This window comes from Microtus ochrogaster, chromosome 22, assembly GCF_000317375.1.
Source record: "Microtus ochrogaster isolate Prairie Vole_2 chromosome 22, MicOch1.0, whole genome shotgun sequence".
In the NCBI taxonomy this organism is placed as follows: domain Eukaryota; kingdom Metazoa; phylum Chordata; class Mammalia; order Rodentia; family Cricetidae; genus Microtus; species Microtus ochrogaster.
In genome coordinates this window covers 28,461,857-28,487,385 of record NC_022023.1, presented here as the reverse complement: position 1 = coordinate 28,487,385, position 25,529 = coordinate 28,461,857, and the positions used below count along the sequence as shown (strand labels likewise).

The 25,529-nt window shown below is 44.4% G+C and overlaps 2 protein-coding genes across 2 annotated transcripts in view; one reads left to right on the top strand and one right to left on the bottom strand.

The window, feature by feature from the left end:
- Mtmr10 (myotubularin related protein 10) overlaps nucleotides 1–12,105 on the top strand; it is a 53,510-nt gene extending 41,405 nt beyond the window's left edge. The window contains exons 14-16 of the mRNA XM_005357807.3: nucleotides 6,382–6,552; nucleotides 10,501–10,683; nucleotides 11,378–12,105. Of these exons, the coding sequence (XP_005357864.1) occupies nucleotides 6,382–6,552; nucleotides 10,501–10,683; nucleotides 11,378–11,974 (951 nt within the window). The 3' untranslated portion in view covers nucleotides 11,975–12,105. The remainder of the gene's footprint in view (nucleotides 1–6,381; nucleotides 6,553–10,500; nucleotides 10,684–11,377) is intronic.
- A 6,703-nt stretch (nucleotides 12,106–18,808) lies between these two features.
- The window catches only part of Fan1 (FANCD2 and FANCI associated nuclease 1), a 30,174-nt gene continuing 23,453 nt past the window's right edge, over nucleotides 18,809–25,529 (bottom strand). Inside the window, exons 11-14 of the mRNA XM_005357806.3 lie at nucleotides 23,231–23,334; nucleotides 22,513–22,707; nucleotides 21,898–22,026; nucleotides 18,809–19,614 (exon numbers count right to left, since the gene is read on the bottom strand). Of these exons, the coding sequence (XP_005357863.1) occupies nucleotides 19,477–19,614; nucleotides 21,898–22,026; nucleotides 22,513–22,707; nucleotides 23,231–23,334 (566 nt within the window). The 3' untranslated portion in view covers nucleotides 18,809–19,476. The remainder of the gene's footprint in view (nucleotides 19,615–21,897; nucleotides 22,027–22,512; nucleotides 22,708–23,230; nucleotides 23,335–25,529) is intronic.

Here is a 25,529-nt window from a genome sequence, read left to right as displayed (position 1 = left end):
ATACAACTTTTAAAAGTGTGTGTGTGTGTGTGTGTGTGTGTGTGTGTGTGTGTGTGTGTGTTTGTTTATGAGTGCAGAGTCTGTGGTGGTCAGAGAGGGCATTAGGCTCTCCTGGAGCTGGAGTTATAGGTGATTGTAACGCCACCTGCTGTTGGTACTGAGAATTAAACTTGGATCCTGTGCCAGAGCAGTGACCTATATGCGTCTCTGTTTCTGTGATAAACACATAACCAAAGCAACTTGGGGAGGAAAGGGTTTATTTCATATTATGCTTCCAGAGAACAGCTGATCACTAAGGGAAGTCGAGGCAAAAACCATGGAGGAATGCTGCTTAATGGCTTGCTTTCCATGGTTTGCTCGACTTTCTCCTCCCTTCCTTCCTCCCTCCCTCCCTCCCTCCTTCCCTCCCTCCTATTTTCCCTTTCCTTTTGTTTCTTTTTTTTTTTTGGAGGGGTGCCATGGGTTTGAAACAGGGTGTCTCCGTATAACCCTGACTGTCCTGGAACTTGTTCTGTAGAGAGGCTAACCTGCAACTCACAGAGATCCACCTGCTTCTGCCTCTTAGAGTCATGAGCTACCACCGCCCCACTCAAATTGCTTTCTTATACAACCCAGGACCACCCATCTAAGTACGGGACTGCTTTCAGTGGGTGGGCCCTCCTATATTGATACTTAAGTTAAAGATGCTCCATAAACATCCCCAGAGGCCAGTCTAATGTGGGAGTTGCTCAGTGAAGGTCACCTTTTCCCAGGTGACTGTAGTTTCTTCCAGGCTCAGAAAAACTAACGAGTGCAAACAACAAATGCTCTTTTCACCATGGCATTGCTCTAGCGCCATCAGAATATGTTTTTAAAAACTAAATGATCGGAAAAATGAAAACTATTGAAGGTTGCAGGACAGAAATGTCAAGTCTCATAGAAAGGCAAACCCATCATAATAGCAGGGGAATTCTGAGCAGAAACTCTAAAGTCCAGGCAGGCCTAAAATGATGTATTTTAGCTGGGCGGTGGTGGCGCACGCCTTTAATCCCAGCACCTGGGAGTCAGAGACAGGTGGATCTTATTGAGTTTGAGGCCAGCCTGGTCTACAGAGTGAGTTGTAGGACAGGCAAGGCTGTTAAACAGAGGGAAAAAAAAGATGTATTTTAAGCCCTGAAAGAAAACCAAAAAACAAACCCCAAACTATCAAACTAGGTTACTGTTACCAGCAAAATTATGCTTCATAATCAAAGGACAAATAAAGACAATAAGAAGTAAAGGTCATAAGCTAAAATTCATAAGCATTCCTTGCAGATAGTACTGAGAGAAATCCTCTACACAGGGGAGGAAACAATAAGTCTTACTAGAAGGTTTGATAAGAGTTGGAGAATGAATCAAGAATTACAACAGGAGCTGGGCTGTGGTTGCACAAACCCTTAATCCCAGCACTTGGGAAGCAGAAACTGCAGATCTCTGAGCTCAAGGCCAGCCTGGTCTAAAAGAGCTAGTCCCAGGACAGCTAGGACTACACAGAGAAACCCTGTCTCAAAATATATATATACATATATATATATATACATATATATATATATATATATATATAATTACAACAGATGACAGGAGTTAATTCATAATTTTATTTTATTTTAATATTTATTAATTATGTATACAATATTCTTTCTGTGTGTATGCCTGAAGGCCAGAACAGGGCACCAGACCTCATTACAAATGGTTGTGAGCCATCATGTGGTTGCTGGGAATTGAACTGAGGACCTTTGGAAGAGCAGGCGATGCTCTTAACCGCTGAGCCATCTCTCCAGCCCATAATTTTAAATAGTAACTCCCAATCTTAATGATTTCAAGTCACTAACTGAACAAAGCAGAGTGTCAAAGTGTTGGATTAAAAAACACGACCCAAGTATTTGCTGCCTGCAATAAATATACCTCACTGGTAAAGATAAAATACAGCCTGGAAGTGAAAAGATAGGAAAAGATATTTCATGGAAATGAAATCTTTAAGTAAGGACTTGCTCTATTCACATCTAACAAAGCAGACTTCAAAATCAGTTAAAGACAAAGTTACTTCATTGATTAAAATGAACAATTCATCAAAATACATAACAGTTATAAACATCCACGCATCAAATGCTAGAAACATTACTGGACATAAAAGCTGATCCCAATACAACAATTATAGATGGCATCCATACACCTTGGTTACAGCACGAATATAAAAATGTACCTTGTAGGTTTCTGTGTTGGAACAATCGATCCTCAGACGACAAGTTCTTTTTATTTATTTATCTTTTGTTTGTTTGTTTTTGTTTTTTAACGGAAACTTTTGGAGGTGAATCCTCACTAGAAAGATGAATCACTAGGGTAGGTCTTGAGTTTATAACCTGAGCCAACCTCTTACCCTCCACTTCCTGTTCTATGGGACAAGCCACTGCCACGTTTCTGCTTCTGAAGAGCCATCTGCTCTGTGGCATCTTCTCCACTATAATGGATTTTATCACTTCAAGCCACCAACCAAAATAAATCCCTTGTGGGGCGCTTCTCTTCAGCAATGAGAAAACTAAGTAACAGAAATTTGGTAGCAGTAAGTGGAGCCATTGCTGGCATGAACCTGCTTTTGGAAGTGGTGTTCTGAAGGAACTTTGAAAAGTTTGGAGGTTCAGTATAAGAGCCCTAGAACTCACTAAACACAGCTTAATTGTGCATTCTAGTGTGAGTGGGAAAGACAAGTGTAGACACACGGAGAGTGCACACCATGCTCACAGGGTTTCAGAAGGACTAAAGCCGTTCGTGTAGTAGTCTGAAAACTTGAATAAGACAGAACTCAAAGGAAATGGGCTAATTGGTTTGGCAGAGGAAATTTCAAGACAGAAGAATATTCAGGCTGCAGAATGGTTATTGTTCACTTTGTTTACCCAGATTTGCAGTGAGAGAGAGAGAGCAGAAAGTGGAGCAGGAAGATGTTAAAATTGTACTTCTGGCAAGGGAAGGAGTGATCTGGTTACAGTTGTGGACAGAAATGTGCAGCTTGATGAGGAAAAGAGCTTGAACCAGATTCAGTTGGTGACAGAATTACTGCAGAATGGCTGTGATTCTTAAAAAGATTAATGTCATGAAGGAGAAACCTTGAATTTTAAAAAACGGTAAGAAAGGTGCTTTGGGGGCAAGGCTTCACCCATTGCAGATTCACTTGAGAGGACAGGGCTTAGAGTACCCTACTGGCAAATGGTAGCCATGAAAGTGCTTTCCTGGGTTCCGTGGCAAGGTACTCAAAAGTGTGACCAAAATACCTGATTTCCAACTGTGATCCAAGGGATTCAAGCTACACCTTGAGCTGTCAGTGGACTTGGCATTGTCCACATGGTGATAGTTTTACAGACATGCAAAATGCAAGAAGGGGTGGGCTGTTAAATGAAGGTTTGCACCAATTTTTGATAAAGCCATTTTATTTCCTGTGAGGACACCTAAGTGTGCTATATCTGAAGCTGTGAAGCTGTGAAATCTAAGTTAGTGGGCACTCCAGGATATTGGAGATGCCAACAAACTGCAGGCATGTTGTGGAACTGATCCAAGGGAGAGGTCATAAGTGTTAGAGGCACCAGAGTTGGAGGCAGGGCTATAAACTCCCATCTAAGCACACATAAGTGAGCACAAACCCCAAGTGCCAGGGCCAAAGCCACTTTACCCTGCTGGTTTTCAACCTTACTTTGGTACAATTTTTCACTTGTTTATGTTGTTTTGCTCCATTCCTGTCTTATGAGCAGGAATGTCTATTCTTTTCCAGTCTTTATTGGCAGTAGCTTATTCTCTAATTTCAAAGGGGCTCATCAGTAGAAGTTTACCAGGAATCTCAGAAGTCACTGGGCTTTAAACTTTCAAATAACATTAAAACTGTGAGACTAGGGGACTTATGAGCTGGGCTTAATGCATTTTGCGCTGAGTGAGCCATGAACCTATGAGGACCATTAGCAGAATGTTGTGGTTTGCATGTGAATGTTTCCAATAGGTTCATATAGTCGGACACTTGGTCCAGCTCTATGGCTGTTTTGGAAGGCTTTGGGATCTTTAGGTGAAGCCTCACTATAGGAAGTGACGTGCTAATGCTGGGCTTTGTGGATCATAGCCTGGCACCACTTTCTGTCTATTCCCTGATTTCTGATCCACATACATGTGAACTGGCAGCTGCCACAGCTATCACACCTGTCTGCTACCATGCTTTCCCCATCGTGGACTAGGCTCCTTCAAACTGGGAGCCAAAATAATCCTTTCCTTCCATAGATGGCTTTTGTCAGGTGTTCGAGTTCAGTGATGAGAAAAGCAACTGACACACCTTCTCCTGAATTCATAGGTCATTCAGAAGAATAAAAACAACACCAGCAGAATTTAAACTGCATTACAGAGCAAATATATTTAATAGACATCTACAGGGTATTGTACCTAATAGCTACAGGATATACATTTTTCTCAGCAGCTCATGGAACTTTCTCCAAAATAGATCCATTTTAGGACACAGCATTCTTAAAAAACGAAAAAAAAAATAGAAGCAATGCTAGCAGTAGCATGATACCTAACTTCAGATCATACTGTAGAGCAGAGGTAACAGAACAGCGTTGGGCTGGCACAAAAGGGCACATAGACCAACAGGAAAGAAACAGCCGACTAAGGTAAGTGCATCAACTGCAGCTGTGTGCTGAGAGCATACACTGAAGAAAAGATGGCCTCTTTAGTGAGTCGTTGCTGGGAAAACCAGATTACCCACATTTGGAAGACTGGAAAAATCAATTCAAAATGAATCAAAGACCGTATAATATATTATAATATAATATAATAGATATAAAGCATTGAAGCCACTAGAGGAAGGCCTACAGGAAGTGCAGGCAGAGGCCATCAGTGCTATGTGGATGAGGGTAGAGGCGACTCTTATGCGCGCTGCGGGCATGTAAATTAGTGAAGCTCTCATAGGAATCAGTGTGGAAGTTTGTCTTAGAGACACCATGACCAGAGCAACTATTGAAAATGAAAACATTTAACTGAGGTGGTAGTTCACAGTTCATTATCATCATGATGGGGAGCATGGCAGCGTGCAGGAAGACGTGGTGCTGAAGCTGAGAGTGCTGCACCTTGCAGGCGTCAGGAAGTAGACTGACACACTGCGTGGTACCCTGAGGTTAGGGGCGTCAATTATATTCAAACAACCACAAGGTTCCTAAAAATCTAAAATAGGAACTATCTTATGATCCAACTATGCCACTTCTTGCTGTATACCAGGAGGGTCAAAGGTCACATCCAAAAGACATACTACCCAGGCTCAGTGTGAGGTCAGCTTGGTTGCCCTCATCCCAATTGAATGGTAAGGAAAATCCAGCGTGTAGGTATACAAGACATAGCAGTGTACCATAAAAAAGAAGGAACTATGGGGCAACTGGAGATCATGATGGTAAAGCAAATAAGCCAGACTTGGGAAGACAGAGCACACTTTCTCCTCTGGGGAGAGAGACTGCTGGGGAATAGGCAGGGGTAAGTGTAAGAGGGCAGGTGGACACAGTCCACTTCTACATGTATGGAAGTACCATTATGCAATCCCCTATTGTATAGAATTGAATGCTAAGAATATCCTAGCTAACTCAAATCATCTTTGGAGTTTCACATTTCCTGAAAATAGGCCATAACAGTTAGACCCGAGATTTTGCAGGGAACATCTTCATAACAGCTGTGTGGCTTCCTGGGCTCCCTGTTTAGCTGCAGAAGATCCTGTAGTACTTTGGAGGCCACTCAGCTAGGTTGGCTCCTTTACTGTCGTTTGAGAAAGCACCGTCGACTAGTGGCAGTGCCTCCCAGGAGTCCTCCATGTGGCCTAGGGCTGATGCCAACAGCTTCAGGAAACTTGGGGAATTTCCTGGATGAGAACATGGTCATTGGCTGACCAGTTTGTGTTGCTCTGTGGAAACACTTGCCGGCTGTTTAAACACATGGCCTGCTCCTCCACATTGGTACAAGGCGGCACGCTCATTTGTCCGCTCTTACCGTATTTGCTAAGCAAAGAAGAGTTACTTTTTTGTTTTGTTACGTTTCCTGAGACAGGGTTCTCCGTGTAGCCCTAGCTGTCCTGAAACTCCCTTTGTAGATCAGGCTGACTTCAAACTCTACCTCCAAAGTGCTGGGATTAAAGGCACATGCCACCACCGCCCAGCACCATTTTTTTTTTATTTTTAAATTAAATGTGTGTCTTGTTTAATCTATATGCATGGCCTTAGCTCAGCTCAGCCAAGTGTTTGAGGCTTAGATGTTTTCTTGTTAGCTTCTTTAGTACCAATAATCAATCAGGGAGTACATGTGACAACCAGAGGACAGCACTAAATAATCCCTTTCTCTGTCCGTATTTGCCAGTCTCCTTTATTCTTGCTCTTCTTGGACACCACGTGGCAGCTGCTAGAGCAATATCCAGCTGCCTTCGAATTCTCAGAGACATACCTAGCAGTGCTGTGCGACAGTACCCACATCTCACTCTTCGGCACCTTCCTGTTCAACTCTCCTCATCAGCGCGTGAAGCAAAGCACGGTAAGTGCCATGCTGGCTGCGGCTACTGTTTGTGCATATGGGTGTGTACACTTTTGTCCAGTATGTATGCACGCCCTCACGTGTGCATGCAGGTGCCTGTGAATTTGAAGGCCTGAAGTTAACATCTGGTGTCTGCCGCAGTCGCTTTCCACCCTGTTTTCTTGAGACAAGTCTTTTACAGACCTGGAGCTGCCAGTTCTGCTTTTCTGGCTAGTCGACTTGCCATAGGAATTCTCCATGTCTCTCGAGTTTTGGGATCATAGATTGCCACCATACCTACCTTACCCTGTTCTAGGGATCCAAATTCCGGTCCTCATGCTTGCATGCACAGCCAGTGCTTTATCCAGTGAGCCATCTATCTGGTGTCTCCTCTGCCCCCTCTTTCAACTTTGAAATATAATTGAACTACAGTTAACTACATGTTTAAAATGTGACTTAAAATTATTACCATTCAAAATTATTTCAGAATGCATTAAAAGAATCTTTCTTTTTTTAATGAACATTTTGTTTTCCTCTGTAAATTGTTCATAATAAATGTGTTTAAGGATATCAATTACTTTAATCTCCTTAAATAGTCTTTTGGATTTTTGGATGGATCATCAAACACAGTATATACTACTGCGTTATAGCCCTAGCTCAAACACAGTGCATGCTACTGTGTTATAGCCCTAGCTCAACACCTCCCCACTGACATCTTTTATTTTTCCTTCCAATTTTGAAACGATGTCTATCAGTTACTTGAACAGACCTTGACATAGCAATCCCTAAACCTCAGCTTCCTGCATAGCTGGGCTCACAGTACTGAGCCGGCTGCCTTGCTTGTGCTTCCTTGTACATCTGAGTTGTTGATCAATAGCTGAAGATATTTATTTCCTGATAAGTCAGTAGAATAACAGTTCTATTTCAGCTGACTCTTAAGGAGCTGTGGAAGAGGAAGGTTAGACACAAAGGTAGACTGAAGTTCTCCACGTCACCATGTGTGCTATCAGAGTCCCTCGTGTCACATGGCAGCCACTGTGGGTAGGATTGAATCTGTGGTGACAGTTCATAGCATTGGAGGAAGAAGACTGAGGACTAAGCATATGGAGCCATATTTGAGACCAGCCCTTGCTTCCACTGGTGTGAATCTTCTCGCTTTGCCTCACCCCATGTGAACCCACAGTGGGAGGAGCTCAGAAATGCTACAGTGACCGTGGAGGGAAGTCAAAGGGTAGCTTCTGTAGACTTGAGAGCTCATCCACTCTCTGGCCTTCAGCATTAGACCTGAAGCCCCAGTCTAGGTAGTGTGGCCTTAGAGCACAAATTCTTAATTCTGTTCAGCAGTTAAGACCACTACCCGGTCTTCCAATGGTCCTGAGTTCAATTCCCAGCAACCACATGGTGGCTCACAACCATCTGTAATGATATCCGGTGCCCTCTTGAGGAAGAGACCTGGTCAGTCGTCCTCATCAACTTAGACCATGAAACCCAATATGGACAAGTTTTCAACAGAACCACCATGTACGGGCTGCCCATGCATGCTTCAGCATTGTCAAGGCATAAATTTCATTTTTTATTCATTCTAGAAAATGCTGGGCCTGTGATTCTCTCAGAAATAGACTAGTAAACCCAGCTTCACATCTGCAATGTGGGTCCATCATGTAACAGTAATGCCGTTTGTCTTGTTGTGTATAGTGACATTGCCAACTATGACACATGATGACAAAGAGCACTAGTCAGGCTATTTTGGCTGGGAATGAGGCACATCATAGAGAAGAAGGCTGGACCTTGATTGATTAGGGCCCTACCTTGTTTAGGGAGAGAAGGGGTATGAAGAGGGAGGAGGGAGACAGGCCTTGTCTTACGTGAGAGTCCTCATCCTTACATGAGAGGCAGTGAGATTGCTCAGCATTGCTGCTTTGGAGAGCTTAGGACTCAAGATAAACTCACATTTCTGTGTGAGACATTTTTTTCATTGATCAGTTTGAGAAGGAAATTTTGTGCAGTTTATTCTATGTCTTCCTATAAAGATTTAACATTTTCTAATGTAAAAATTAAGCCCAGAAGCTGTCAAGATGTAGAAAATAAATGACTTCCCCATTACACAGCTGCAGTCTTACCACCTCCTGATTGTATGCCTTCATTACTGGGAGCACACCCTTCCTGGGCTTTTCTTGCCTCCCCCAGCTGTCCCCACCTGCCCCTTTCAGTGACTCATGCACAGTCTGTCTACTGTGAGCATGTGGGCATTCTCTCTCTCTCTCTCTCACACACACATACACACATGCATGTTTAAATCTGTTTTTGTCATGAAGTATCTTGTTTTCTCCTTCAATGGTGAATGAAACTTGGCTGGGTACAGTAGTCTGGGCTTGCATTCATGGTCTCTTAGCTTCTGCAGCACATCTATCCAGGACCTTCTGGCTTTAATGGTTTCCATTGAGAAGTCGGGTATAATTCTGATAGGTTTACCTTTATGTTACTTAACCTTTTACCTTTGCAGCTCTTACTATTATTTCTTTATTCTGTATATTTTGTGTTTTGATTTTTATATGGTGAGATTTTTTTTTTATCCAGTCTATTTGGTTTTCTGTAAGTTTCTTGTACCTTCATAGGGATATCCTTCTTTAGGTTGGGAAAGTTTTCTTCTATAATTTTGCTGAATGTATTTTCTGTCTTTAAGCTGGAGTTCTTCTCCTTCTTCTATCCCTATTATTCTTAAGTTTGGTCTTTTCATGTTGTCCCAGATTTCCTGAATGTTTTGTGTTAAGAATTTGTTGAATTTACTGTTTTCTTTGACCAGTGAGTGTATTTCCTCTATAGTATCTTCAGGGCCTGATATTCTTTCTTCTATCCCTTGTATTCTGTTGGTTATAGTTGCCTCTGTAGTTACTGTTTGTTTACCCAGATTTTCCATATCCAGAATTACCTTGGTTTGTGTTTTCTTTATTACCTCTATTACAGTCTTCAAGTCTTGAACTGTTTCTTTCACCTGTTTGTTTTTTTTCTTGTGTTTCTTTGAGGGATTTATTAATTTCTTCCAATTTCTGTTTGTCTTCTCTTCCATTTCTTTAATGGAGTTTTTCACTTCCTGTTTAAAGTTCCCCATCATTTTCATAAAGTTACATTTAAAGTCGTTTTCTTCTACTTCTTCTGGTTTAGGTTTATCAAGTCTTCCTGATGTGTGACTGCTGGGTTCTGGTTACCATCTTGCTTTTTAGGTTGTTGGAGGAATTCTTGTATTGGTGTCTACCTATCTCTTCCTCTAAATGAGGCCAGCAGTTTCTTTGTGTCTTGCTCCAATTCTTGCTGTGGCTGTCTGAGTATTTGGGAGTTTTTCTTGGTCTGCTCTGTACTGTCAGTGTCTGTCTCAGAAGGCCTCTGAGGTCTCTATACACCTGCTCTCTTGGTGCTCTCTCCTAATCCCCTCAGTGTTGTAGCAGGCTCTTGGTCTCTTCAGTATTATAGCCAGCTCTCAGCTCTTAGGTGGGGTGTGGTTAGTAGCTTGTGGGGTCCAGTGGATGGGTTTGGATTTTGGGGGAGCCTCGCTGCAGGAAACTCCCTGCTGGCTGGCTAGAAAAGCCCATGGGAGTTGGGGAAGGGCCCCTAGGTTTTGTGCTTCAGGACATGCTGCCACACAGTTGTTTAGGTTCTGTGAACCTAGCTCACCATGTTTGTAAACCTAGGGATGTCAACAGTGGTCCAAGGTTTGCAGTTCCATTCTAGTGAAATGCTTTGTTTTGTTTTTAGTTAGCACCTTCATTGCCCGGAGTACAAAGTCTCCTTGGTCGCAAGGCTGGGAACATGCTGTACAGGCAATGTGCATCTCTCACCCATGTCCCATCCTCATTTTCAGGGTAGACTTCCTGCTCCCATGAGCCTGAGTGCTCTAGTGACAAACTTCCCTGGTGGTGCAGGTATGAGAAAGAGTGGGGGTGTGTCTTCTCACACATGTGCTTTCCTTTATAGGAGTTCGCTATCAGCAAAAATATTCAGCTGGGTGATGAGAAGGGCTTGAAATTCCCCTCGGTTTGGGACTGGGCTCTTCAGTTCACAGCAAAGGATCGGACCCTTTTCCACAACCCCTTCTACATTGGCAAGAGCACTCCTTGTGTACAGAATGGCTCCAGGAAGTCTTTTAAGCGGACAAAGGTAAGCTGCAGACAGCAGTGCACTATCAGTAGAGACCCCATCCCCATGCTGCAGATAGTGCACTAGCAGTAGAGACCCCATCCCCATGCTGCTGCAGACAGCACACTAGCAGTAGAGACCCCATCCCCATGCTGCTGCAGACAGCACACTAGCAGTAGAGACGCCATCCCCATGCTGCTGCAGTGCCCTGTCGCTAGCCATTGTGTCTTTACAAGTGTTAGAAACAGGCACTTTGTAGGAGGCAACTACTGCAAGTTTTGAGAGGCCTTCCTTTTTAACCAATGTGATAATATTTTGACTTTTTTCTTGGTGATTGAGGCCCGTGAAGCCCATTTGGCATAAGAGATGGCAGTTGGCAGCTCCGAGCTGGACTTCTTGCTAGCCTGCCTATTCTTTCTAGAAATCAGCTAGTGTAGATGTTTTCCTTACCCCTACAGTCTTATGAGCATTCACTAAAGCAAATGGTACTTGCCTTTCTTCCACTCTTCTCCTGGCACAGTAATAACCTTGGAGAGTCAATCCAAAAAGTTAGTTCCAGAGAAGACAGCGTAAGCTCCACAAGGGAAAGAAGGACCATGTCCTTCAAGGCTGAACCCCTCCCAGCTATTAATCCTAGCTGGTTAAACTGCATCACTGGTCCTTTTGAAAAGTGGGTGCTCCGGTAGAGTAATGCCAAGATCTGTCTCCTGTGCAGAAAAGCTACAGCTCTACACTGAGAGGGATGCCGTCATGCTTAAAGAATGGAATCATCAGTGACCAGGAGCTGCTTCCGAGGAGAAACTCACTAATACTGAAACTGAAGCCAGACCCACTTCAGCACACCGACAGTCAGAACAGTGGAGTGGAACAGTACTTTAAAGAGTGGTTTTCTAGACCAGCCAACCTTCATGGCATTATCCTGCCACGTCTCTCTGGAACACACATTAAACTGTGGAAATTGTGCTACTTCCGCTGGGTCCCTGAGGCACAGATCAACCTCGGGGGCTCCATCATGGCCTTCCACAAGCTCTCTCTCCTGGCTGATGAGGTGGACATGCTAGGCAGGATGCTGAGGCAGCAGCGGAGTGGCCCTCTGGAAGCTTGCTATGCAGAGTTGGAGCAGAGCAGGATGTACTTCAGAGCCACAGGTCCACACGACACCCTGGAGACACCAGAGTTTCTCTCCTCTTCCTTTCCATTTTCTCCTGTAGGAAATCTGTGCAGACGGAGCATTTTAGGAACACCCTTAAGCAAATTTTTAAGTGGGGCCAAAATATGGCTATCAACTGAGACGCTAGCAAATGAAGACTGAACTAATGTATTTTCTGAACACATTGCGAGAAGCTATATATTTCCCCTCCGAACTGAGATTGCTAATCTAGGTGTTTAAAACTGGTCATTTTATATGTAAGAAATTTGCACTAATATTTAAAACTTGTTTAATCATGCTGCCTTCAGTTATTCTAAGGGCAGTGTGACTTTGGTTTTGTCCTCTGTCCTTTGTGTCATTTGCAGTACACATTCCCCATTGTGACCTGTGATCACAGTAAGTGAGGTTTCTCTGGTATGTGAATTTCATCAGCATCTATTTTCCTACCTATTAAAGGTTATCTGATAGTCAGATCATGACCCAAAGACGGTGGGTAGGAAGTTCATAAATTAGCACTTCATGCATTTCAGATCATCTGATAAAATTCCCTGCAGGCCTCAGTTGGCATCCATATGTTTTTCTTTGGTTGAACTTAACTAATGAGGGTTTGTGTTCTGGGGTTAGACTTTATTATTTTAGTTGACCTCATTTAGGACCTTAGATCACTGTGTTCCAGAACCCTGAGTTTGCTTTAATTCCGTACAACTAACTTTTGAAAATGCACTGTAACTTTAAAGCATTCACTGTAGCTAATTAAACCTAGAAGTGCCTTGGACCTTAAGATGAGAGTAACTAAGATGCCAGAATAACAGGGGGAACCATAACTCCACGTTTCAAACTTTGGGCATTTAGACCCCACTACAAACTACATACTGGGAATAGCTTCTTGCCAACAGGCCTCACTAATAGCCAGTAGTCTCCAGAGCGACATTTTGTCCCTCAGGAAGTGACCCTGCAATCTCAGGGGTGGAACCCCTAGAGACTCTTTAGGCAGCAGAGGCACAACTCCAGCTGTGGACAGGAGCATGCCTCACCCTGACCACGGGCTACTGGGAGTGCTCTGCCCCCCATGATCACGTCAGCTGGCATGTTGACATAGGTCCGCACTCCTCCTTAGCAGTAGCTAGTGGAGGTTATGAGATGAACAGGTGCACAGACTAGAGCAGAGGGCTTCCCCAATTACTGCCATTTTAATACACTTTGCGGCTCCCCTTCTGACTTTGGGGGTCAGTGCCAAGAGGCTGAGAAGCTCATCTGAAACCCACGTTCCAAGCCGTGCTAAGAACCTGGCCGGCTTTATGAGGCCAAATTCAGAAGCTCCCAATTGTTGATGTGTGGAGAGCCTCCTCCCCGTTTCAAGGTGGATATTTCCTAATGGACAATGGCAGTGTCTTAAATCACCACCTTGGGTTTCAAAATACTTTATAGTAAAGTGCTGATTTAGTTGGTTTCTTTTTCTATAACAGAATTTCTCAAGTAGTTGGATCTGTATGTGGTGCTGCATAGCCATTTCTGCTTTTACCTTTGCAAACTGTTTAATGATGGCTCTGCATTTAACAGAGCAGTTGTCCTTGAAAGAATCTTAAGAAGTTCCAATCTCATGGCTAACCTAATGTTTCCACCCATCTGCTGCCTATAGAATAAGGGCTCTTGTGAACTTATACAAATAGCATTATCAGCAGTGAGGATGCTCTCGTCTCTGGCTGCTTAGCAGCCCCGGGCCCTGAGACCACTGGAGCCTGATAGTAATTCCCACATTTTCATTAAGCTACTTCTAGAAATTGTTCTAAATTTATTTTGGGAATGGGAACTTATATCTTTGTAATTTACATCCCTTACATTTACTTCAACTCCTTTAAGAACTTTGTTTTTGTTAACTTACAAAAAGGTCAGGTACTATTAACACTACTTTTATGATGGAAATTGCCTATTTTTGTATGGTAATCAATTGTAAATGTTTTAATATTCCCACTAGGTGGTTGTTATATCATGATTATTGTGCATACTATTTGTAAAACAGCTCCAAAGCCCTAGTATGGCCCATGGTACAGCTGCTCGGCACCTCTGTTAGCGCAAGTGACCCTGTGGTGGCAGAAGAGGTAAGCATGGCTGCATGCAGCATACCAAAGAGCTCGAGGCCACTGTCTCCCAGGCCCTGTGGGCAGAGCCTGTGCTGTTGGCGTCCACGCAAAGCTGACACTGGACATTCTAGTGCGAATCCTAAAGGTGGGGTGTCTTACTGTTGTTTTACGATGGGAACCAATTCTAAAACCAAAAATGCCTAACTCTGTTAGGACAGGACATTAATTTGTACTGACAGACAAAGATGAAAACTGCTCAACACATTTTTCAACAAGATCTTCTTGCTGTAGCAGTAACCTCAAGTACAAAACTTGGTATTGCGACAAAACTGAAACCTTTGTGCCTAAAAACAACTGGTGAGCTGAAGAGGGACGAGCAGGTTGGCTGCATACTGCTCAACAGAAAGGATGTAAAGGGAATTCTGACTGCTAAATAAAATTTCCACTGAAACTGTTTGTAGTAGTGACCAGTATGAAACAGTCCATAAGACCATAGCCACTGATGACGGGAGGCTTCGGCTCCCGCCTGTACTGTGTATCCTTTCTTCATCTGGTTTGAATACCCTCTAAGATGGAATGGAGAAACAACTTTCACATCAATTCAGAACTGGCTGTAGTTAGGCCACCTGAGTAGCAATGAACTTCCCTATCAGTTTTAATACTGGGGAATTGTGTTTCCCTGAGTCCCTGGAGACTGGGACCCCACATTGAGACCTGACCCTGCTATACTGTCAAGTCACCTCCTTCTAGGCCCCTTCTCCAACCTGAGACTCTTTCAAGCAGTGGCTGGTGAGCATCCCTGTTATAGTGACAGTGTATAAAATCAGCCTGATCTAGCCAATGGGGGTGTTCCTTAAAAGGGTGTACAAATGCGATGGCATTGGTCTTGCCTTTGCTAATCTAGCCTCAGGTGCTTCCGAGATATAAGAAGTTAGTGGCACGCTTTATTTTATAATCATGTTTTATTAACAAGGACTTTTCCAAAGGCCATTCCAGCCAGGGAAGCAGGTAGCCTGACTGCAGATCCTCACTTCTTCTTCAGCTCCTCCAGCTATCCCTGTGTGACCTCCAGCTCTGTAATAGACCACCCACTGTAGACTCCTCTTCCTTTCTGCCCCATCTCCAGTGGATCATCTAGACCTTCTCTTCTAACCTTCATCTCATTGTCTCAGCCCCAAACAAGAGCAGGCACTCCCTGGGAACCCAGAGGCTGCTCTGGGCAGGGAAGCAGGTGGCCTAATTGCAGATTTTCACCTCTCTGTTCTGTCCTCTAAATCCAGCACCCTTGGTGTCAGCCCTAAGTCTGTAGCTAACCACCTACTGTGGATCTCCCTCCTCTGTCCCCATCTCCAGCGAACCACACAGACCTCCAACCTTCCTAATCATCCCGTTATCCCAGCCACCAAATTCAGCAGGCATCCCCTGGGAACCTACCTGCCAAGCCTGCTGGAGAAGCAAGTAGGCCAGCGAAGCAGGTAAGCGAGCTTCAGATCTTCACTCTCCATCCTCTCCTCCAAATCCAATCCCCCAGTCTCATCCCCAGCTCTGTAGGAAACTACCTGTTATGGTCTTTCCTCACTCTCTGTCCCTATTCCCAGGGGACTAAACTGAACTTTCTTCCCTCCTGTGGACCCCTTAACTCCCCCCCCCCGGCCCTTCCCCATTCCTAAATTTCAGCTCCTAATACCTAGAAGCATTTTAACTGGAACTCCCAGTGACCACATCTAACAGAATCACAGAAGTCCCTACCAGGAAGCACATAGTCACCACACTATCCTGAGAACCAGAGGGTAACAGAAACCAAGGGACAAAACACCCCTCAACAAAGACAAGACCAGATATCGACACCTAGATATACAGTCATCGCAAACTCAGCTGCCTAGACACCAGCGTAAAAACACAACAACAGCCAGGACAGTATGTATGTCTTCTCTAGAGCCCAGAAACCCTACCTGAGAATTTTAACATAGCTGAAAAACAAGATAAAGGCCTTAAAACAGGCTTTATGAATATGATAGAGGTTCTTAAAGAGGAATAAGTCCCTTAAAGAAATCTATGAAAACACAATGTAAGGAAATAAACAAAAACAATTCAATACATAAACATGGAAATAGAATTAATAAAGAAAACCCAAACTGAGGGAAATCTGGAAATGAAAAATTCAAGAACTCAATCAGGAACCTCAGAGAAACCTCAGCAACAGAAGACAAGGAATGGAAGAGAGAGTCTAAAGCATTGAAATCATCATAAAAGAAATGGATACCTTGGTCAAAGAAAGTGTTAAGTCTGAAAAACATCCTGGTACAAAACACCCTGGAAATCTGGGACACTGAAAAGACCAAAACTATGAATAGATTTCAAATCTAGGAATAGAGGTCAAAGACACTGAAAATATTTTTGACAAGATCATAAAGTTTTCCCAGCCTAATGAAGGAGATGGTTATCGGTACAAGAAGAATGCAGACACCAAATGGACTGCACTAGAACATTCTCCTTGGCACATAATAATCAAAACACTAAATGTACAGAACAAAAAAAGAATATTAAAAGACAAAAGGGGAAAAGATCTAGTAAAATGTAACATCACACCTATTAGAATAACACCTGATTCTAGAAGCCAGGAGATCACAGACAGATATTCTACAAACTCTTAATAATAGACCACAGATGACAACCCAGACTATTATACCCAGCAAAATTTTCAGTCACAATAGATGGAGAAAATAAGACATTCCATGATAAAACCAAATTTAAGAAATAATTTATCTACAAATTCAGTCCTAGAAGGAAAAAATCCGATGTAAAGAGTTTAACTACACACAGGAAAATACAAGGAATAAATAATCCCATACCATAAAATCAAAAGAGGTGAAACACACATACACACACATCACACAACACCAACAAAATAACAGGAATCAGCAAACATTGCTCATTGATATCTCTCAACATCAATAAAAAGACTGATGATGGTGGTGGAAACAGGATCCACATCCTTCTGTTGCATTCAAGAAACATCTTACTGGGACTTGATTGGGGGAGGGGGAGGGAAATGGGAGGTGGCGGGGAGGAGGCAGAAATCTTTAATAAATAAATAAAACATCTTACTATCAAGGACAGATATCATCCCAGGGTAAAAAGATGGAAAATGATATTCCAAGCACATAGACCTAAGAAGCAAACTAGCATAGCCATTTTACTATCTGACAAAATAGATTTTAAAACTAATCAGAAGAAATAGGGAAAGACACTTCATAGTCATCAGAGGAAATACCTACCGAGAGGACATTGCAATCCTTAACATCTATGTGCCAAACACAACAGCACCCAAGTTCATAAAAGAAACAATAGTATAGCTTAAATCACATATTGATCCTCACACATTGATAGCAGAAGAATTCATTCTTGCCAATAAACAGGTCATCCAGACAAAAACTGAACGGAGAAATGGTGGAGGTAGGAGATGTTATAAACCAAACGGACCTGACATATGTAGGAAACATTTCACCCAAAACAGGATATACCTTCTCAGCACTCATAGAACTTTATCCAAAATTGACCATATACTTGACCATAAAGCAAGTGTCAACAAATAAAATAGAAATAACACCCTGCATTCTATCTGACCACCACACATTTAAGCTGGTTATCAATAACAAAGAGTTTACAAACTTGGGCTGGAGAGAAGGCTCAGTGAGGGCCTGTGTTCAATTCCCAGCAACCACACGGTGGCTCACAACTGTTTATCGTGAGATCTGGTGCCCTCTTCTGGCCTGCAGGCATTCATGCAGACAGAACCCTAAATACATAATGAATCTTTTTTTTTAAAAAAAAAAAAAAGCTTACAAACTGATGGAAAGTAAACACCTCACTACTGAATGAAAAATGGGTCAAGACAGAAATTAAGAAAGGCTTTCTAGAATGAAATGAAAATGAATACACAAAATACCCAAACTTAGGGGACAAAATGAAGTCAGTTCTAAGAGGCAAGTTCATAGCACTAAGTGCCTACACAAAGAAACAAAAAAACAAAAAAACCCGAGAGATCTCATACAAGTAATTTATCAGCACACCTGAAAGCTCTAGAGCAAAATTAGAAGCAGACAGCCACGAGGAGTAGATGGCATGAACTCATCAAACTGAGGGCTGAAAACGACAAAATAGAAACAGAGAACAATACAAATAATCAGTGAAACTGGGTTCTTTGCAAAAAAAAAGCAACAAGGCAGGCAAACCTTTACCCAAACTAACTAGAAGGCCGAGAAAGCATATTCAAATTAACAAAATCAGAAACGAAAAGAGGGACTTAACAGTAGATACTCAGGAAATTCAGAGACTCATTGTGATGGTTCAAATAAGTATGGCCCCATTGACTTATGTGCTTGGCCCATAAGGAGTGGCACTATTAGGAGGGTGGCCTTGTTGGAGGAAATGTCACTATGGAAGTGGCCTTTGAGATCTTCTATGTTCTAGCTATGCCCAGTTTGAAACTCAGAGTCCTTTCGCTCCCAGTGGACCAAGATGGAGCACTGTCATCTCCTCCAGCACCATGCCTGCCTGCATGCCACCAAGTCCCACAGTGATGATAGTGGACTAAACCTCTGAAAGAGTTTTCCTTTGAGTTGTCATGCTTATGGTGTCTCTTCACAGCAAGAGAAACCATGACTAAAATATTCATAAGGACATACTGGCTAGCTCTTACATATAAACCAACCCATTTCTAATAATCCGTGTATTGCCACGTGCCCTGCGGGTTACTGGTAATGACTTGGTATCTTATTCCTCTAGTGGCTGCTGGCATCTCCTTTCTTTCTCCCTGTATTCAGTTTGGCTTTCCCGCCTAGCTATGTTCTGCCCTGCCATAGGCCAAAAGAACTTTATTCATCAACCAAAAAGAGCAACACATATTCTCAACATACAGAAGGACACCCACATCGGGTATGTCTGTTGCCTTGATGATGTGATCCACCTTGTAGTGAACTGTGGGAGCGGAATGGGAGGTTCTAGACCAACTTTTGACAAAGTGGGAGCAATCGAGGAGAGCACTGTCTTCCCTAACATCTTGGCACATGTTTTTTCTCACACATAATCCAAAAGCTTGAAGCTTGACACGCATCATGACACCACAACTGAAATTCTCTGGGTTCCTCCTCTTCGAAATAAAGAATTTATTTCTGGTTGCTTTTCCTGCCCTAAGGAAATCAGAATTTCTATGGTTTCTGCCCTTCTTGGGTAATCATGAGACAAACCGACATTCAGGAATCTCCATTTCCAGTGTATTTAATGGAGAAATAATACTTGTGTTAAAAAAAAAAAACCTCAAAGGTTCATCATGTTCATTTTTTCTCTTGACTTTTTTAGCCTAATAATACGGAAGCTTGCAGCTCCTACAGTCCACTCACCGTGGATCCGATATTTCCCAGCGGATGGCAAGCTTTGTGACATACAGATACTATACAAGGATCTCATTGTACATTCTGATCTCAGGTGTCAGAAAAATCAAAGTGGAAACAGCGCCAACAGCTTTATCCTCTTGAAGATCTTGTCCCAGTGGATGGCCAGATATCCCCAATGCGACATTCTTCAGCCAAGACCTTTGCTCTTAGCACCGACTGCAACCACGTGGCAGACTTCCACTTCTGCCCCCAGCTTCTGTAGTTCATCCAGCCAGATCATCTGCTTACATGAAAGCCGATCACTGGGGCCTTTAACCTCCACCAGCTGAAAGAGAAGTTTCCAAACTTATCAACATCTTACTGAAATGGAGAGGGACCTAAAAGAGCTACAGTCACTTAAACTGCCACCTATGTGGATGGGTCGGTCTACACCACTGTCCGTACTTAAAACAAAAAGATACGCAGCTGGGACAGCCCGGGAGATATTGTTCTGTGGGAACTACACAGTTCTGGAGAATAGGCCAACTTAGGCAGTAGCAACAGAACTGGTTTTAAAGAGTGCACTGGGTTGCTGGTCCCTATTTTAACCCCTCAATCTGTTAGGTTTGCACTTGAACCAAAGCTTCATATTGTGATGTAGAAAAGTAGGATCTAGTCTCTACCAATCATCCCAAAGGCTCCATTCACACCAATCTCACCCCAACCCAGGACCTCACACGGCATTTGCTTAGGACACACCTATCTGTTGATCACATGTGTGGTTTCCTAGGTCTCACAGGTCTGCGTAAGCTCATTCCACGGAGCTCTACCTCTCAGGATCTTCCCAGGCACTTCTTCAAGTGTTTATTGTAAGACCGAACTGTTCCTTTTTCCCACGTTTTTAAAATATTGGGGGAGGCGGTGTTGTCAGAGTACAACTTGCAGGAGTTGGTCTGGGGACATAACTCACGTTGTCAGGCTGGGCGGCAAGCGCCTTTAGCCATCTCGCTGGTCCCTAACGTGTTTATTAAGTATCAGGTGCAGGAAGGCAGGAGCTGGGTCACTATTGTTCACCGCTAAGTTAGGAGACAGCAATCAAAACAATCCAGTAGTGTGCAGGAAATGTGTGTGTGCACACATGAGCAGCATGCGTCTGTTTCCCGGGGATGGGGGGGGACAGGGTTTCTCTATATAGGCTTAGCTGCTCTAGAACTCAAAATTTAAGGCTAGCCTTAAATTCACAGAGAGCAGTCTGCTTCCTCCTGAGTGCTGAGGTCCAAACATGACAATATGATTTTGATCCCCAGAGCTCGCTAAGAAAGGATAGCATGGTGGTACGCACTCACTATCCTAGTGCCTGGAGTGGGGTAGGGGTGGGAGGCAGCAGTGCAAAACTGATGGGCACTGCGTGCTCCAGGAAGATTCAGGATATAGAACAACCATCTTATTCTGGGTACCACAGGGAACTGGCTGCCTGCTCCCAGAGGACTCCTGAAAGCAAGCCTCTTCTCCTAAGTTAGGCTGGCCAGCCAGAGGCAGCTCACCTCTGACCCGGAAGCTTATATAAATGAGAGTAAGAAGTGGACTTGGGCAAGGCAAAGGCCATTCTTTCAAGATAATGGTGCCAGATTCTGCTGATACCAGAAAAAAAGCCAGCGTGGGTAATTTGTTGGTGCTCATGGAGATGGTGTGCCTAAACCTATACAGTTGGCAGAAGTGGGAATGGGCAAACATTTCTGTTCTAAAGAAGCCAGGAGGTCAGGTAACCTTTCAAAGACACAAACTAAGGGAGAAACAGAAGCCCAGACTGAAGAATTAAATTCAGTACTTTACTCGATAGGCTTGAAGTTCTATACATAATAAACAAAAATATTCTCATCAGAGACAGCACAGATGGAGCTCAACAGTCAGCTACGCCCCAGCAGAATTTATTTCAACCCCACAGCAGACGGAAAAGTATCTACAGGAATCACACAATAAAAATAAAATGTAAACAGAGCCTCTAGAGCAGAACACGAGAGAACCTCTCTATGGCTTCAGGTCATGGAAGTAATTCTGATAGCTGATACCAATATAGTCCATTAAAGAACACCTCAATTTGATCCGAATTTAAAATTTCTGATCATCAAAAGATACTAAGGAAGTAAAAAGACAAATCACAGACTAGAATGAAATATGAGTCAGGAAAAGGGGGAGAGAAAGAGGAAGAGAAGAAGGGGAAGAAGGGGCAAGTACAGGAGAGGCAGTGCAGTGTGAGGTGTGGACAAGACAAAACCAACCAGCGATGACAATAGGCAGGAACAGGCCCAGGGGATGTGGTTTGTTATGGACTCCTGAGGTCCTGGGTCCACACACTGTGCAAAGTCCTGCCTCTCGGCGCCCTGCAGCTGGTGACTTGTTCTAGAAACAGGATGCAGGTACTAGTGGACTATCACCCCACGGTGGGGCGGCATGGGACTGCCTGTCTCACTGCACCCCAGGTCCTTAGGAGTCTCTGAGAAGCCCCGCCTCCAGCCTAGTGACTATCCAGGAATGGAATTCAATCCTTCCAACAGCCATGACGAAAATGCCTAGCACATGGACTCTGACACAGTCACTGATAAAATCACACACAGTCTTGTCTACTGACCTTGTAGTGATGGCTCTGAGAATTCCACACCACCAAGTCAGGGAGGCCCCCTCGGCAGTGTCGGAAGTCAGCAGCCAGACGCCTGCACACACCACTGAGAACAGGACCCCCAAGGCAGGAGACAAGATCCTAAACACAAAAGGAGAGTTACCCACCTTCAAGACCGAGACCCCAAAATGGGCCTGAGTGGCCATCAGAGTACACCAGGACAATTCAACAAACACGGGCTCCAGGAACATCAGAGGTGGCTCTGCCGCTCGGATCAGGCTCCAGAGTGGCTGGCGAAACCCCAGATAAGCTCTGGCAAAGAGCTCTCCGTGGTCAATTACCAATCTCGGCCTGGTGAGGACATCCTGTGCACATCTGATGAAGAGGGAGAAGTCCTCGCTCCTTACAGAGGTCAGCAGCTACAGGGCAGAGGTTGCCCTTTCCCTGTTTAGGCCACAAGTCACAAAGGACGTGGGGAAGGCATCAAACTGGAGGTTTCTGAATGTCCCCACGTGTCTATCACTGACAGTGGCCTCTGGGCTCGGGGGACTGAGTATCACCACACACACACATCTCTGTGCATTTTGATATAATTGCCCAAATGCAGCCAGCACTGCGGAGCATTACCTGAGCTTGCTGAAGGGAAGAGAAGCGGTCCCAGCTGACCAGGGCAGTCACTCTGCCTTGCTGGGCCTGCCACGCCTCTGTCACCAAGGCCTGCAGGCTCGCAGCAGGGGCGCTGTGGATCAGCTGCAGCCTGGCTTCCAGGGCCTGCTTCCTGCTCGAGAAGAAGCTGTCTGTGCACAAATCCAGTGGGGATGCCTGTGTGGAAGAGAAAAGAAACCTCCCTAACGCGCCTGGGAAGGACACTCAGGCAGGGACGCTCAAGTCCCACGGATCTGGAAGTTAGCCAGCTGGCTGGCACAGTGTTTTCTTCAAAGGAAATGAGTGAAAATATCAGATACATGTAAGCTTGTAAGCTCTCATCCTGGAATTTTAGTGATCATTTAAATTGAACTGGTAGAGCTGCAGCTAGTGGGAGTGGATTGTGTGAGCCACTGGCTGGGTGCTGCCAGAACAAGCGCTCGGCTGAGGGTGCTGGGTACTCAAAGTTCAAAACGTAATGTTGAAGGGACACTCGGGTTGGGGTTAAAAGCTACTAGTTCCTCTTTCAAAATAAAAGGTCCTTTCCCATGCAATTAGCGCCCCTGTGAATAGATCCCAAAGTCACCACGAGGCCAGGTTGCTGCTGGCTTCAGACCCTGGTGCCAGTGGGCATGAAGCACGGGCACGTATGTGTGCACAGGAGAGGCCCCGGGTGGCATGGGTGGTGTTAGCAGGTCACCTGATAGGCGTTTCTGAAGACATCTGGTATCCCGTCCATGAAGATGATATCCCATAGCAGGAGGCCACACAGGGTGCTGAAGGTGGATCCTTCCCCATGGATCCCTACAACAAAGTCACACAAGGAGGAAGAAGACTCATTTTATCTGCTTGTTCAAGAATATCATGATGGCTGGGCATGGTGGCGCACACCTTTAATCCCAGCACTCAGGAGGCAGAGGCAGGTGGATCTTTGAGTTTGAGGTCAGCCAGGTCTACATGGTGAGTTCCAGGACAGCCAGGACTACACAAAGAAACAAGTCTCAAACCAAAACAAAAACAAAAGAGGGCTATCATGATGACCTAATGTGAATTCTTTTTTAGGAAAATAATTGAAACATTGATTCTGAAGAACATGCTATTTTCATGCTATTTCTAATTCATTCTTCACACTATACTCCTTGCATACAGAAGCTTCATTGAAGGAGAAAACTTCACAAGCCTGGAAAGTCACAAAGCAGTGGCTCTCAATATTGACGGACAGCCAGAGGGTCAGGCTTTCTTTAACAAAGCAGGTTCCCTCCCTCTGCTGAAGTTCTAAAGTAGTGGGCAAACTAGGCTGGGTGCAAAATTCACAAATTGGCTCTGGCTCAGGCCCTTGGCGATCTACAAGAACCGTTTTCCCAGCAGGACTGACAATAGGAGGCCAGGCATTTGGGGCAGCTGGCAGCCTCAGAGCCCCGTACTCTTTGCATTCACTTGGGCCACTCATTCTTTAAGCCGCTTTGGCCTGATGAGGTTAACTCGGTGTTCCCGATATGCAAGGCTTCTCAGAAACTGCCAGCTGGAAAGACCACCTGGTTCCAATGCCATCCTCTTGCTGAACACATACTCACTGGGAGACAACCTCAGGGAATGGTTAGGTCCTAGGGTCACTGCAAGTCAGCAGCATGGAGAGCGATGAATGTCTTGGCATAGACTCCAGACCTGTGTCTCTCTGAGTCCTGACTCAACCAGCTCCTCTCTCCAAGTCGGGTGTCTGCACAGCTACACACCCCAACCAAGGAGGGCAGCTAGGTGGCCATCTCTCTGCCTTCCTGTCATGTTCACACTGGCAATAAAGCTCACAGAGAGCTTGGGGAAGATGGTGGGCGGCATGGGTGAGGTGTTCAGGAGCCTACAAGCTGCTCACAGGGTGCACGGGGGGAGGGAGAGGGAGACAGCACCATGGGTGAGGTGTTCAGGAGCCTACAAGCTGGCTTCCTGCTCACTGGCTGCACGGGGGAGGGGGAGGGAAAGGGAGGCAGTGGCTGCATCCAGTGGCCATGCTCCTCCACCCTGAGCTCCAGAGCTGTGCTGGGCTGTTCCTGCTCCCTCTCAGTTCTGGCTCCTGGCCCACTGGCTTGTTTCTGTGATACATAAGAACAGAGTGAACACAGCTTGCTCCACCTGGCTGTAGCAAGTCCTCCAGCTACCGGGATCCAGACTCTGACCTGCTGGGAGAATGCTGAGCCTAACTTCCAGGTTCCTGTCCCCGAGTGACTATTACTAGGTCACTGACGCGGAGGTCAGAATCATTCCTGACCTTGGCTACACTCTCAATTCTCACTGCGGTCATTTCTGGTATAATCTTCCTGCATTATTCAGAAATAGCTTACCCTGGAGGGTTTGAAATGGCCTCTACACAAACCCCCTCTAGAATGAAGCCTGGTAGTAAATTGGCTCACTGTGGCCACATCAATCTTCTAATATATTAGAATGTACTTACCCTGGAGGGTTTGAAATGGCCTCTACACAAACCCCCTCTAGAATGAAGCCTGGTAGTAAATTGGCTCACTGTGGCCACATCAATCTTCTAATATATTAGAATGTACTTACCCTGGAGGGTTTGAAATGGCCTCTACACAAACCCCCTCTAGAATGAAGCCTGGTAGTAAATTGGCTCACTGTGGCCACATCAATCTTCTAATATATTAGAATGTAATGTAAATTTAAAACATCTGATACAGATAAAACATCTTATGAAGATAAAAATATCTTTATAATTTAAAACACCTGGAAAAAGAGTTGTCTACTGCTTTCAGGCTCCTGGCTTAATTGGAAGCATTTTTCTGTGTTTCATTCATAACTAACCTTCCTCTAGCCACTAAATGGGACAGTTTACATGTCTCCTTGTGACATCATCTAGGGCCTGGAATTTCCATCCTGTTCTTTGATTTCTAAGCCTTTTGGGCTTGCTGCATTGACCAGTCTTCAGCAGTTCTTCTCTAGAGCATGACCCCTCCCCGTGAGCAGGAGAGATGAGGAGGGTCATGTCGACC